Source organism: Crocuta crocuta, unplaced genomic scaffold (genome assembly GCF_008692635.1).
Source record: "Crocuta crocuta isolate KB4526 unplaced genomic scaffold, BGI_CrCroc_1.0 scaffold32, whole genome shotgun sequence".
NCBI lineage: Eukaryota > Metazoa > Chordata > Mammalia > Carnivora > Hyaenidae > Crocuta > Crocuta crocuta.
Genome location: NW_027529424.1, coordinates 13,321,428 through 13,337,529, shown reverse-complemented (window position 1 = coordinate 13,337,529; position 16,102 = coordinate 13,321,428). Strand labels below are relative to the sequence as shown.

Below are 16,102 nucleotides of genomic sequence, written 5' to 3'. Positions count from 1 at the left end.
ACTTTAGAGGCGCCTGGGTGGCTCAGTCGGTTAAGTGTCCGACTTCAGCTCAGGTCATAATCTCGCAGTTTGTGGCTTTGAGCCCTGCTTTGGGCTCTGTGCTGACAGCTCTGATCCTGAAGCCTGCTTCAGATTCTGTGTCTCCCTCTCTCTCTGACCCTCCCCTGCTCACGTTCTGTCTCTCTTGGTCTCTCATTAATAAATAAACATTTTTAAAAAAAGAAAAAAATTAATCGCACTCTACAAAAACTTCAAAACTGTTTTTCAAAAGACACTATTAGAATAAAAATGAGAAGCCAGAGCCTAGGAGAACGTATTTGAGCTTCTATATGGAACATAGATAATACACGTCTCAAATGATGGTACACACCCGTCCAATCTCTGCTGTAATGAAGGTGGGGGGAGGGCATGTGAACACACACTTCAGCAGACACAAGGAGGGCCAACGAGCCGGTAAGAACATGGCTCCGTGCCCGCCAGGCAGCAGGGAGACAGAAACCAAGTCCCAGGAGGTGAGCACCATGCACCATGGGAACACGGGACACAGAAGTGCCGTGCGAAGCGAGGGCCCCACCTGCCGCCCTGGGGACAGGTCCACAGGTTCACGAACTGCAACACACCCGGCCACTGGCCGAGGGAGACAGAAGCCTCGGTCCCTTCCACACGGAGACTCTCATACCAGTGCTCAAGGCGCTTACTTGTCGTAGTCACAACCCGGCAGTAACCAAGCCCGTCGATGGGGGTGACTAATTCAGATGCGCTCCAGCTACTGAATGCAACACGACTCAGCAGTAATCATGCTGAGTGTCAGAAGCCAGACCAGGGGGAAAAGGCTACTGGATGACTGGTTCCATTTACATAAAGTTTTTAGAAAATGTGAACTAGTCGGCAGCCAGAGAAAGCAGATGAGCAATTGTCTGAAGGGGAAGGGAACTCCTAGGGGTGACAGGATGGTCGTCATCTTGATTCCGGTGGTTGTGTGTGTGTGTGTGAAGAAGTGTGACTTCCCTAACGGACCCTTAAAGCATGCACATCTAAGGTCCGTACACTCTACTTCCATAAGGCTGTAAACCCCAAACCAGCAGCAGGGACCGGCAAGCCTCTCCTCGCCTCTCATACCCGTCCTGTCCCCGGTTCACGTGCCCCAGTAAGGGCCCCTTTACCCCAGGGTCAGTCCCGCTCAGGCAGGCCCACTCTCACACCTGCACCTCTGAGCCCAGGAGACAGATTCTGCTCTCCACACACCTGACCTCTGGATCCGCGGTAGCATCTTGTCCACATCTGGAACATGCTTTCAGATTCAGCACTAGGATTTTAACACAGATCCTTACTGAAAGCGCAGGCCCAGCTCACCTTACCTGTTCTAGTGGTCACAGTGTGGCTCGATCACAACGTATGTCTTCATCCTCTGGTGACAAATACCTGAGTCTACTTTTAAATTAGCAACTTCAACTCTGCTAAGTGTAAAAACAAATCATCTGCATCAGCGTTCTGCTCCATGCACTACACACCGTGCACAGTACGATACAGAAACAATTGATGCAACTCAATCAATGCTAGAGTTTTGGTGTCACAGCAGGAAATATGCAAAATGTCTACAGTGGATCTAACTTTATCTTGGGTGTTTTGGGAATGGGGTTAAGATTTAAACATGAGGCCTCTGCTCTCAGAGGCTTCTTTATGTCACCCTCTTCAGAACGACAACTAATATACTAAGTACACTCTATTCCTCAGGTTATTACACGTGCACATGTTGGTGTCTAAAAACTGAGTGAAAAGAGGCACTCAGACACTGAAGAGCCACACGCAGGTGTGTAGGTAATGTTACAATGCAAGACCCTCCATCGATGCCATGCTGGAACGGGGGGTGGCAGGGGTGGAGAGGGTGACAGGCTGTCTGTCCCTGGAGAGAAACGTGAAGCAACCGCCCAGGACAATTAAACATCCTCACAGTCTGCACGAACGACTCCCAGCTAAGCATCACCTGAGACACTATCCGCAGGGTAGCCAGGCTTCCAAGGAATGCCTGGGGGAAAAGCCCACATCTGGAATTCCAAGTAACAGGCAAAGAGCGTTAACAGAGTAACGAGCTTTTTTTTCTTAGTTAGGACAGCCGCTGGCCTCTGCAAGTGGGTCCACCCAAAACCCACTCCACGACGCATCGCAGATCTCTGTTCTCAACGTAAAGACAAAGCGACACTGGAAAGCATATGGCTGTCTTGGGAAACAGCAGTTACAATTTTCGAAATTCAAACTTCATAGATTATGTTTGCTAATTTCTTCACTCACTGCTCCAATAATTCCACGACCTTATGGCATTTGCCTAGGAACAGAAAGTACGGAATAGAAGTCCAACGAAGTTTTGAGGTAAGATACTCATTCTGTTTTTCTCCTAAGTCAAATGCATCACTGACTGTCAGCCAGCTGGCTAAGCCACGGAGAGCACGTAAACACATCTGCCTAAGTGTCCGTGATGGAAAGTCACAGTGGTGACACGGGGAAATGGGGTTTTAGTTCTGGTATGACGATGTTCCTCATTTAGAAATATTCCGGGCAGGGGGACATGACATGCACGCTGTTCTTCGTGAAGGACTCAGGGCAGCCCTGAGTAGGGAGAGTACAGAAAAAATTCATTTGGTGCCCACAGTCCTGTTACAGAAAGTGAATCTTCTATAATTAAAAACAATCCCATCAAAAAAGATATCCAACGTATTGTACATTTACTTTAAAACTCATCGCCAGTGAAGCCATCCAGGGTGGGAGGGCAGGATGGGAGCATTCAAGGCCATAAGAGAACTGCGGGCAGTGACGGCCTCACTGATGCGGATCTACCTGTGCCCAAACTGACCCAACAATGCCCTAATCCACGCGGTTCACTGTGTGTCAGTTACACCTTAGCCAAGTGGTTTTTATAAAAACATGAAATAAAACAGTTAGGCTGCAGAAGCCTCTATCTGCAAAGCAAACCAGGACACCAGTAAACCACACCTGTGGTGTGCCAGGCAACACCTTAAAGATCCACATTTCCTAAGTCCCTGCAGGCCTCCGATATAGGGTTAAGCCTCCCTCTGATGCTGTCAAATGTCCAAGAAACAATTTCATTTACAATATCCCTTTAGAGAAAACCAGTAATATTTCACCAAAACTTCAATAGGAAGTTGGTATTTAAAGAAATCCTTTTTGTTGCTAGAATGCTAATTAAAACGTATTCTACTTTACCCTTAACACCATTCTTTACTCTACATTTCACGAGCATCACAGCTGTCATTAGTCTGTACATTAGCCCTTCTTACACGCACTACCCGTGATCTGGGATATGCATGGGGTTGGGTCACGGAGCCCCTCAATGCCCTCACCACACGTGGGAGCTGCTCAGAAAGGCCGGGACCGTGAAGTAAGACTCCACTCGCCATCAAGTACCTTGCACTGAATGGCTGTTGATGTACAAGCTCACACAGCCATCAAGACCACTTGTGAGCCAGCCCAGATCACCATCCACCATTTACTTACACCTCAGCACTTCAACAATCAAGTTCATGTCCGTACTGAGCTTCTTGACATGGTCCAGATTCGCTACCGTGGTGATTGGCACGTACTGATCACTGTCCATCTGCGATATAAGGTACATGTCACTAGCAAGGTTCTCCCTGCAGAAAGAAGACAACGGCTTTGAATTAATCCTCCTTGAAGAGCAAGCTTCAAAAGAGGCAGGAGTGTGGACTGGGAGCACTTCAGAGTCAGACTGGAGTTCAAACCCCTCTGTCACTTGATACCTCTCTGACCTTAGGTAAAAATGTTTAAAGACATCTGGGGAGGCAGGGAGGACAAAAGTGTAGTGCACTCGTTAAATCACGATTAATGAGTGGGTAAACCTTTAGAAATGTATTTACAGCTTATCTTTGGTCTAAAGAGTGTTTGAGGAGCTTACTAAAGACACAAACACACTTTTCTAGGCATGAAGATCCAGCGGCAAGAACAAGAAGGTAAGAAAGCTCAGAGAAGGCCGGCAAAGGTGGGTACCGAGCGTTCGCACTCAGTCCGGAACACACGCCAGCGGAGCTGCAGGCCCAGTGGCAGCCAGGTTACACAGAGGAAACATGATCGATGACATGACCCACGGGGTCAACTCCAGGTAAGCTGCAGGTGCCAGCAGTCCAGGGGAAGGTGAGTCACGTGCTGGCATGTGGCCCATGCTGCATGCTTCTAGTAAGTCTCCATAACCAGGATGACATGCTCCAAACATCTCAACACAGACACACTGGCCCCGCAGCGAAGGCTGAGGACAATCTTAAGGATCCATGAAGCCACACAGCCACAGAGCCATGGAGGGTCACGCTGCTCTGTCCCCACCTCTCAGCTAGCCCAGGAGGGCGAGAGCAGGGCTTGAGCAAGGTGCAGACCCAGGTCCTCCAGCGTACAGCCTCAGAGCCATGGCTCTCTGGCTCAGAACACACCCACAGGCAGTGTGCGGGGTGGCCCGGAAGGAGAGCAGGGCACCCCCCTGCCCTGCCCCTCCACTCCCCACCATGCAGCTTCCTGGTCTACGGGCAGCCCTCATCAGATGCTCTGAAATCTGAAGGCAGGCCTGGGGAAACACTTCAAAAATCACCACCACTAACAGAAAACTTTACGTGTGACCCATCAGTTATCTTCATGCTCAAAGAAAATTACATTTAACCCAACCCCATCTTCTTATGCACGGTTCTCACTTTGAAGACTCTGTTCTATTTATTTGTCAAGAGAAAAGGTATTCCTCAAAAAGGTATTACTAAAAACACGAGTGCTACATATATAGAACACTTGGCCACTGCAGAGTTTGGCATACCGTGTGGCCTACTAACAGTAAATGATTCTCATACTTCACTGTGCTGAAGAATGTCTCTGTGAGGCCAATGACTTAAGGCCCCACCCAAAGAGTCTGATTCTGTGGGATGGGGGGGTGCCCAGGACTCTGAATTTCAAAAAGCAACCTAGGTAATCACCATCATGATGGATCTGTGCAGCCATGCGGGGAACACCGGCCTAGATGACTGCGTTTGGTTCTTAGCCGTGTTGAAGGCTCTGACTACTCCGTATTCCCTACTTCCCTGTAACAACTATATACACAGACACCAACAGATACACCCCTCCCGCCGTGTGTACACAGAGTGGCACATCTGTGCAGAATAACGAGCTCAGAACACCCTGGACAGCAGGGACGAGGAAAACCCCTGGCATCCTTACCTAGACAAGCAGAATTCCAATGTCTTTTTAAGTACTTCTCGGGGGTCCTCCTGGGTTTCCGGTTGAGACTCATTTCCTCCTACATAAAAGCAATGATCAACTTAAGAAAAAGGCTTAAAATTTACGAAGCAGATGATTCGGCACAGCAGTTCTCGTGTTTTCAGAATACGTATTAATTCACCTGCACTGTGCTTTGATAGTAAGAAACGTGCTATTTCATCTACTAAAAGAAAGAAATCAGAGGCAAAAATTTAAGATCCCCTCTCCCCCATACAAATACAACAGTTTCAAAAATAATCTGAGGGAGGCCTGGTTGGCTCAGTCGGTTAAGCATCTCACTCTTGACTTTGGCTCAGGTCATGATCTCACGGTTTGCGAGGTCAAGCCCCGCACTGGGCTCTGTGCTGGCAGTGCGGAGTCTGCTTGGGATTCTTTTTCCTTCTCTGCCCCTCCCCACTTCAAAATAAATCAACATTAAAAAAATCTGAGCAGTAAGATTTATTAGCAAAGTTGAGAGGTCCTTCCCCCCCACCCCCCTGGAAAATAAGTGTAAGTTATTTAATTCCTTGTCTCAATTCAAAAGCCTTTCAGGCAGCCTGCAAGAGCACAGATACTAAACCAAAATAAAATATAAAGGGAAGAATCAAAATAAGGAAAAAGACAAATACAGGCCAGGAAGATAAAGGCTGGGGATTACAAGCACACGGGCTGTAAGGACAATGCAGTCTCTACCCTAGAGCCTTAACAATTTGCTTTTCAACGTCCATGCAGGCAGGGCTCCAAGTGAGGGGCCTCTGAGCTAGAGATCCTTCTGGAGGATGCCAAGCTAGCAGACCCGCAGTGGGAGGCGGCCTGGCCCCAGCCTCTAGAGGAGACTTCTCCTGGGGTGGCAGACAGCACGGTGGATGACAGTGAGGCGCATGTCCCACGAGGCACCAGTCACGGACCAGAGAGTAAGCTGGCGCTCAGGGTGAGGCCCTGGAACCCCTGTACCCGCACACTATGAAAGCGGGATTTTCATACTGGAGTCTGGGGGGACGCCCCTGTCCCTCCCCCAGGACTCTGCACACCAGGCAAGGACCCCATTTTTAGGTGGCCGGGATATCCAAGGCACTGAAACACTAAGAAGCATTTTTCATACACCTCTACATAGATCTGCATACATAATCGCTTGTGGAGTTTTCTAACAAGAGATACTAGTTTAAAACTCAAAGACCGTCAAAAGTAAAGACAAAGTGGGGCATTTACTGAGCAAGTAAGGACGACCTCTCTGCTCGCGGTGGGAGAGGCGATCTGCAGCTGAAGAAGTCAACATGGAACATAAAGTCAGGTGGAATCAGACACGAAGGAGATCGCCACCAGGCGGGAGGAGAGCGTGCCCGGGCTGCTCCAGACATGGAGGCCACAGGGGTCCCGTTACAGCGGTGGCACGACAGAAGAGATGGTGGGCCTGGCAGGGACCAAGGGAAGTGCGTTCTCCAGCAGGGGTGCCTGCCACCAGTGCACGGGACTGGGCGCCTGCAGAGAGGCCGGCACGTCTGGGCAAGTGGACAGGGGCACATGATGAGGCCACAGAGGCCGCGAGGTGGCTGTCAGGGCCTGCGGGCTACCACGAGAACAGGACAAGTCTAACCTACATGTGCTAGGAAACCAATTTACATCTTGGAGAGATCTCTCTGATCTGTGCTGCAGACTAACAGTAAAGGCAAAGGAGGGAAGAAAAAGCCTGCTTAGGATGCCAGTGCAGCAATCGAGGATAAACTCGTATTTGGGACGATTCCACGTAAGGCTGGGACTTCAGCCAAGAATGCAGGGAGAGCGGAGGTCTAGGACGGACCCCTGGGCGGGCCAATCTCCCAAGAAGAACTGAGAGGGCGTGGCCCAGGAGGGGACGTGAAGTCAGCAGGAAACACAGGACGCAGCAAGGTCAAGGGACAGAACGGCAGCACACCACTGGAGGCCTGGATAAAGGCAGTCACAGTGCTGCCGACGAGCCTGTGGCATAGTCTACCTGGACGGGACCTGAGAGGGCATGGGACATGAGCACACACAGGCAGCTGGCCCAGACGATGCTTCTGGAGAGTTCTGCCGGGGGAAGACAGGGTGTCGTTGAGTGTAGAGAGGACACCGCAATGTGGAAGACTCCTCATAGGGCAGAGAAAGGGTCCACGAAGACCCGAGAGCACAGAAGAGGGTCACAGAGGCTGAGACGTACCAGAGTCGGGGAAAGTGCTCAGGGCTCCAGTCTTCACAATTCAGACAGACAGAGGTCATCTGTTCCTGGGCAAGATGGCAGAACCAGAGGTCCCTCACCCCTGTCCCCCTGATCAACAATTCAGCACACATCCTCAGACAAAAATGCCCTATGGGAGTTCTGGCATCCAGGGAGGAGACAGTGAAGCCTGGGTGCAGCCCCGGGCAGAGCGCAGCCACTGGAGAGGGCCCTGCATCCCGGCAGCTGGCTTGCCAGGGGCCTCGGCTACAGCCCCGGAAATGCCCTGCTCCCGAGGAAGCCGCCACCAAACCGTTTGGCTTGGTCCTGGCGCCAGCATCCTTGCTAAGGACCCCAGGAGGAGCCTGGCTCACCAGGGTCCTGGGTAATCGGCACACGGCCCTCGGCCCTGGCTGTGGCCCCAGAGTGCTCCCAGCTCCAGCCACCTGGGCCGCAGTCCAGGGGTCCCTAGAACAGGCCCACCGGAGTGAGACCGTAAGTCCTGCCAGGGCCCTGGGAGCGGGCCCCAGGCGCTCTCCACCGGCCCCGGAGCATGCCTGCTGGTCAAGGGCCCCCCGGGAAAATACTTGTAGTCAGTGCCTCTGGCGACAGGCCAGTCAACACAACCTCAAGCAGACAGCAGGTCCTCAAACAAGCCTGTGACTTGGCATCAGGCCCCCCCCCCGCCCCAGCAGCCCTCCGGCAGCTGCGCCTGCCCAGAGCCTCAGCAGGAGGCCCGGCCGTCCCTGCCCCCTGAGCGCCCAGGGACCAGACAAGAGCCACAGCCAGATTCCAATGAAAAGGAGACATACAAATGGCCTGACAAAGAATTCAAAATAATCATCTTTTAGAGAAACTCAGTGAAATCCAAGAGAACACAGACAACTAAATGGAACCATGAAAATGATGCAAAAACAAAATAAGTTTAGTAAGGAAGCAGAAACCATAAAAAAGAACTAAACAGGGGCACCTGGGCGGCTCAGGCAGCTAAGCGTCCAACTCTTGATTTCGGCTCAGGTCACGATCCCAGGGTCGTTGAGATCAAGTCCCACATCCAGCCCTGTGCAGAGCCTGTGTGAGATTCTCTCTCTCTCTCACCATCTCTCCCTCTCGCCTGCTCATACTGTCTAAAATACAACAAATAGAAACAACCAAAAAAACCCACACAAACAGAAACCCTGGAGCTGAAGCACACACGGACAGACCTGAGAACAGAGTCAGACATGCAGAGAGGAGACTCAGCAGATGCGAGACGGGTCAGGTGACACTAGCCAGTTAGAGGAGCAAAAAAGGGGAGAAAAAAAAAAAGTGAAAAAGAGTGAGGAAGTCTGTGTAAGCACTGGGGCACCATCTGCTGAGGCCCTGTGCACTAGCAGAAACTGTCCAAAAAAGATCAAGAAAACAAGCCCATTCATAACTGCATCAAAAAGAATAAAATACCTAGGAATAAATTCAACCAAGGGGTGACAGGCTTGTACCCTGAAAACCGTAAGACACTGATAAAAGAACCTGAACAAGACACAAATACGTGGAAAGATATTCCATGTGGACTGCAAGAATACTGTTAGAATGTCCACACCACCCAAAGCAATCTACAGATTCCACGCAAGCCCGACCAAAATTCCAATGGCATTTTTCAGAGCTAGAACAAACAATCCTAAAATTCATGTGAAACCACAAAGACCCCGCACAGCCAAAGCAATCTCGAGTAAGAACAAAAGGGGCATCAACATTCCCTGATTTCATATTATATTACAAAGCTAAGTAATCAAAACAGATTGGTATTGGAATAAAAAGACACATAGATACGTGAACAGAATAGAATCCAGAAATAAACTCACACATACACAGTCAACTGATTTTCAACAAGGCTGACAAGAATACTTAATGGGAAAAAGTGTGTCTTCAATGAATGGTGCTGGGAAAATTAGACAGCCACGCCCAAAAGAATGAAACTGAACCTTTATCCTACGTCACATACAAAAATCAACTCAAAATAGATTAAAGACTTAAATGGAAAACCTATAACCATAGATCTACAAGAAAATTAAGGAAAAAGCTCCCTGAGATAGGTCTTGGCAACAAGTTTTTCGATCTGACACCAGAAGCAAAACCGTACAGGTAGGCCCACATCGCACTAAAACCTTCCACCCAGCAAAGGAAACCATCCGCACAATGAAAAGGCAGCCTACAGAATGGGAGAAGATATTTATAGGATATGAACCTCTCTGATAAGGGGTTAATTAATATCCACAATATGTAAGAAATTCATTCACAACAGCAAAACAAAAAAAGAACCTCACTTAACAGTGGGCAAAGGACCTAAACAGACATTTTTCCAAAGACGTGCCGACGGCCAATAGGTCCACAAAAAGATGCTCAATGTCACTAACCATGAGGGAAATGCAAATCAAAACCACAAGGAGATACCATCTCGTTCCCACTGGGGTGGCTAAGATCAAAGACCCAAGATAACAAGTGTGGGCAAGAACGTGGAAAAAAAGAACTGTGTGTCCTGCTGGTGGGAATGTAAACTGGCACAGCCACGGGGAAGACAACGTGGAGGCTCCTCACCAAATTAAAATAGAAGTCCCATACGATCCAGTAACTGCACTACTGGATGCATATTCACAGGAAATGAAATCCGTATCCAGTAGGGATATGTGCACTCTCACGTTCATGCAACACTATTCACAGTAGCCAAGACCAGGAAACAAGCCCAGTGTCTGGCAACAGACGAGTGAACAAACATGTGATATATGGAAACACTGGGATATTACTCAGCCATAAAAAAGGAGACACCCTGCCACCTGCAGCAACAGGAACGCTGAGGCACTACGCTAAGCGACCTAAGTCAGGTATAGAAAGTAAAAAAAATGACGTGATGCTGTAGGTGGAATCTAAAAAGTCAAATTCACACAACCAGAGGGTAGACCCACGGTTACCACAGGCTGGAGAGTGGGAAAAGTGGGGAGATGTCGGTCACAGGATACAAACTTTCAGCCATCAGATGAATTCAAGTTCTGTGGAGCTAAGGGACAGCACGGTGAACTGTAGGTGACAATCCCGTACTGCACACCTAAAACTGGCTAAGAGAGTCGATCTCAAGTGTTGGAAGCACAGCAAAGCAAAGCAAAACAACGGCATGAGGTAATGGGGGCATGAGGTAATGGGTATGTTAATTAATTAGCTTAACTGTGCTAATCATTTCACGGTGAATATGTAATATCAATGTCATATACCTTCAATACATTCAATTTTTACTTGTCAATTATACCTCCATAAACCCAAAAACCCTGTAACCTCGCCCCACCATTTTTCTTACACCGTTTCCTCACACTGGTCTTCTCCACTGTATTCGCCACCCTCTCTGATGCCCTACCGCAGACTTCTCACGTGGGTTATTTAGGTCTTTGCCAAACAGATGTAAACTCAGGTAAAGCAAGGCTCTCGCCGGTTACATTCGCTGATGTATCCCAAGTGAAGGTGGCACATGGGAGGTCCTAAATAAATATTTTCTGAGCAGAAAAAGAAAATAGTAAATGGAACAAGTTTGCCAGGCGCAGGAACATCAGGCCCTAAGAGACAGGAGCCGTACGACCTTCCTAGGCCCAGGCTCAGGAAGGGAGGAGCCAGGCAGAACTCAGCGGGCATGCTGTGTTCAGGGGCACAGAAGAGGCTGCCAGGACAGGGGTCGCAGGGGGGGCCGCTCAGGTAGCCAGCCGTGTCACGGGAGCGGTTTGATGGAGTCCCTGAGACCAGAGCCCACCGAAAGGCGGAGCAGCGGCACGCGTACCCTCCACACAGGGCTGGAGACGTGCCTCCCCCCGATTCACACCCGTGCCGCTGGACCGGGGCACCTCACACTCACTGAGCCGGGGTCCTGCATCGGGGTGGGAAGGAACTGGCCCCCAGCTAAGTTTCCCTCCATTCAGGCCTAACATACCTGCAAGCAAGGTGTAAAAGGATCAAACTAGTTCCAAGTAAATTAGATGTACCCTGGAGCAATAATCAAAATATTTAAAGAAATACAAAAACATTAAGCACCCAACGAAGGCAAATTCAATCCAACCAAAAGTTACCACTAATGTGAAGCAGGAAAATAGGACTCCTTCCCTATTAACAGCAACATATCCAGAACTAACACAGACGTTAACATGAACTGACAAAGACCTTGTAATGGCTAGCCTCCACATGCTTAAAAAGTTAGGTAGAAATAGGAGAAATATTTAAAAGATCCACATAGGACTTCTATAGGTGAAAACAACCAATGTCTGATATTAAAAACAGACATTGCAGAAGACTAACAAACTGGAAGATACAACAGAAACTTTCCAAAATGAAACCAAGAAATCAGAGTTTTGAAAAAGGACAGAGGACCAGTGAATTCTGGGACAACTTCAGAGTCAATACAGGAATAACCAGAGATCGTGAAAAAGAAGACCGGGGCGGGAGGACAAAGATAGAGGAGCATCGGGGCGCCCAGGTGGCTCGGTCGGTCGAGCGTCCGACTTTCGCTCAGGTCATGGTCTCGCGGTTCGTGGGTTCGAGCCCCGCATCGGGCTCTGTGCTGACTGCCAGCTCAGAGCCTGGAGCCTGTTTCAGTCTGTGACTCCCTCTCTCTCTGACCCTTCCCTGCTCACACTGTCTCTCTCTCTCTCTCTCTCTCTCTCTCTCTCCTAGAAATAAATAAAACATTAAAAAAAAAAGATAGAGGAGCATCATTTGAAGAAATTATGGTCAAAATTTTTCCAACTTTAATGAAAAGATTTACAAATAGATTCAAGAAAGCCAACGAACACCTACCATAAGAAACATGAAGACTGCTTTCAGATACATCATAATCAAATCCCCAAAACCGCTGATAGAGAAAAAGGGCTGGATACAAAAGTCTGTGTGAAGGGCCGACAAAAAAAAAAAAAAAAACTTAACAACAGANNNAAAAAAAAAAAAAAAAAATCTGACAACAGACAATTTTATATGAAGCCCAAACAAATGTAAAATAAAGATAGTTTCAGATACACAAACGCTGAAACAATCCATCACAGCAGATGTGCACTACGAGAAACATTCGTGTCCTTGAGTTGGCAGCAGGAGCAGCCGCAGAAGGAAGCGGGTGTACGCGGAGGAGACCACGAGCGGCACTACAGAATTCCCCTAACAGCAGCAATACACATTCTTCTCAAGTGAAAAGAGAACATGTACTAAGATCACATTCCGGGCCACAGTAAAATCTTAATAAATTTAAAGGGATTCAAGTCATTTATGTCCCATGACTATAAGGAGATTAAATTAGAAGCCAATAAAAGAAACTTCCCTGGGAAATCCCCAAATATTTAGAAACTAAATATCAGACTTCTAAATTACCCATGATTAAAAAAAATTAAAAAAGAAATCATTTTGAACAGAATTTATTTAAAAAACATACCCACAATACACCAGAATATAGAGAGATTGTGCTCAACGAGTACTCAGGAGATTTAAAGAAATAAATGGCCACCTCCGAAAAGAAATGCCTCTCGTCAGTGAGCAGTTTTTCCACTGTAAGACACTAGAGAGAAAAATTAAACCCCAAACAATGAAGAGAAAGTAAATTATAAAGATCATAAAAAAACAATGAAACAGGAAGGAGAAAAACAATAGAGAAAAATCAATGAAACCAAGTACTACTACTTTGAGAAGATGGACAAAACTGACAAACCTCCACACAGACTGATGAGGGGGAAAGAAGACATGAATTACCAGTAATCATAAGAGTGATGTGGCACAGCTACGCATCCTACAGACGGTAAAAGAATAAACAGAGCCTCGTGAGCAATTCTATACGATGAGAGTGGATACTGTAAGACACAAGTAACCAAAACTTCCTCAAGAAGAAACGGGACAACCTGAGGCCGCCTACATAAAAGAACAAACTGGGGGCGCCAGAGTGGCTCAGTCAGTACCAACTCCCGATTTCAGCTCAGGTCATGATTTCACAGTTTATAAGTTGCGAGCCCCATGCTGGGCTCTGCAAAGACAGCACGGAGCCTGCTTGGGATTCTCCCTCTCCCTCTCTCTGCTCCTCCCCTGCTCATGCTCGCTTGCTCCCTCCCTCTCTCTCTCTCTCTCTCTCTCTCTCTCTCTCTCAAAAAAAAAAAAAAAAAAAAAAAGGCTGAAAACACTCCCCCAAACAAAACTCTTAGGCCCAAATGGCTTTACTTCTTCATCTAAAAAAGAAATGACAGCCTCTTCAAAAAACTGAACAGGAGGAAATACACTGAAAACTGTAGACCAACATCCCTCATGAACACAGGTATGACTCTAGCCAATCTAATCTAACAACTAATCAAAAGTGTATTACATCATGACCCAATACACCTTATCCCAGGAACGTTAAGGTGGATTACATACATGAAAAGTCAATCAGTGTAATTCATCCAAACACACTAAAAGGAAAAAAGTATGATTATCACCACAGATGGAGGGAAAAAGCCTGACAAATTCCAACAACCACTCCTGATAAAAACTCTCAGCAAATCCTAACAGAAGGGCACCTCACGAACCTGAAAAGGCCATATACACAAAACTACATAACATTACACTTACTGGTGAAATGGCAGGTTTCTCCCCTACAATCAGTCAGACGTTTGTGCTCATGATCTATTCACCATTGTAATAATGAAGGCTCTATCCAGGGCAACCAGACAAGACTAAGAAATAAAAAGCACCAGATTGGATAGGAAATAAAACTGAAAGAAAACTAACAAATAACACAACTGTCCATGTAGAAGATACAATGAAATCCACAAAAAGTTCCTACAACTTAGAAGTGAGCTTAACACATGCCCAGGGTATATCAATTTACAAAAATTAATTCTATTTCTTCTATTTCTAGCTGCTATAACAATTCCTAATTAAATTTTGTAAAAAATCACTTACGATGGCACCAAAAAAATATGAAATACTTAAGGATAAACTGGACAAAAGACGTGAAAAACCAATACACTGAAAAGTAAAAATATAGCCAAGAAAAAGCAGAAAAAGACCTCACCAAGAGGAGCCATGCAGCAACAGCTCACGTGCACTGCACTAAGAGGTCAAGTTTCTCCAACTGATCTAGAAATTTAGTGCAATCCCAGGAAGCATGTCAGCATCCTGTGGACATTGACCAGCTCATCCTAACCTGTATGGACATGAAAAGAAGCTAGAATAGCCAAAAATAATTCTGAAAAAGAAAGCTAACACCACCTGTTTGTAAGAATTATTTACAGTAATCAAAACAGTGGGCGCTGTTGTGAAAAGAGACTTAACAGATGGAACAGAAGAGAGCCCAAAGATGAGCCCACACGTAGGGACAAATGATCCTGACGACAGCCACTGACTGCCCAGGGGAGAAGGGGGTTCTTTCCGGCAAACAGTGCTACGACAGCTGCACACCCACGTGTGTGGAGAGAAAGGACTCTGCTGTCTACCTCACACCATATACAACAACTGACCTAAAATGAGCCACAGATCCCAAAAATGTGCAACTTAAAACTTTGGATTAAGCATAGATTTCTTAGGTACAAAACCAAGAGCAAGATCCACTAAAGACAGAAAGACCTGATAAACTAGACTATACACCAAACTTAAAACTTCTACTTTTCAAAAGACACTGTTAGGAGAACAAAAGACAAGCCACAGACTGAGAGAATGTGTTTGCAAATTATAAACGTAGTAAGGAATTGTATCCAAAATATAAACACAACTCCCCAAAGATAATAATAAAACCCAATAATGAGCAGAACAGTTGAACGGCCCTTCACCAAAAAAGGCACATGTATAAAATGTTTGACACCATTAGTCATTAGGAAATTCAAATTAAAACTACAGTAAGATTCAACTACCTACCTTCTAAATGACTAAAATTAACAAGACTGACCATGTGCAGCTGCTTGGATCCGCAGCGGATGGGTACACAGAGGTCCACGTCGGACCGCAGCTCTATCGTCTTTTCAGAAGATAAACCTACCAGATGATCCGTCTATTCCATTCTTAACGTATTTACCCAAGAGAAATGAAAACATCTGCCCCTACAAAGTCTTGTTTTATGAATGTTCATAGGAGCTTTATTGGTAATAACCAAGAACTGGAAACAACCCAAATATTCATCACCAGGTGAATGGAAAAACAAACCGTGGCATATAATGGAATGGAATAAATACTGCTCAGCAATAAAAAGAAATGACCGATGAATGTTACAACATGGCTGAATCTCAAAATTAGTAAGCCAAGTAAAAGAAGCCTGACAAAAAGGCCATAAAACTCTACTTACATAAAATTCTAGGAAGTGCCAACTAACCAAGAGTGACAGAAAGCAGATCAGTGGTTGCCTGGGCAAGAACAGGGCACAGGAAGCTTTCAGTGTTGACAGATATGTTCATGACCTTGATGGTTTTACAGGCACATACACATCTTACCAAATCGGGTACAGAAACTGGAGTGGAAGAGTCAGCAAATCAACTCCACAGCACACTCAACACTGTGCTCCAAACTAGGGAAAATAAAACTTACAGACAAGCTGGGATGCACTTCCAATATGTGATGTTTATCATACATCAATTATGCTTCGTTAATGCCCTACACCCCCAAAAGCGAAGAGGAGGAGAGGGCTGGGGCCTGAGGAGAACAGAAAGTGTGAACCAG

The 16,102-nt window shown here is 46.8% G+C and overlaps 1 protein-coding gene across 1 annotated transcript in view; it reads right to left on the bottom strand.

Annotated features, from left to right (window-relative positions):
• Positions 1-16,102, bottom strand: part of LARP4B (La ribonucleoprotein 4B) — an 88,800-nt gene that overhangs the window by 32,008 nt on the left and 40,690 nt on the right. The window contains exons 6-7 of the mRNA XM_077758553.1: positions 5,224-5,302; positions 3,511-3,647 (exon numbers count right to left, since the gene is read on the bottom strand). Of these exons, the coding sequence (XP_077614679.1) occupies positions 3,511-3,647; positions 5,224-5,302 (216 nt within the window). The remainder of the gene's footprint in view (positions 1-3,510; positions 3,648-5,223; positions 5,303-16,102) is intronic.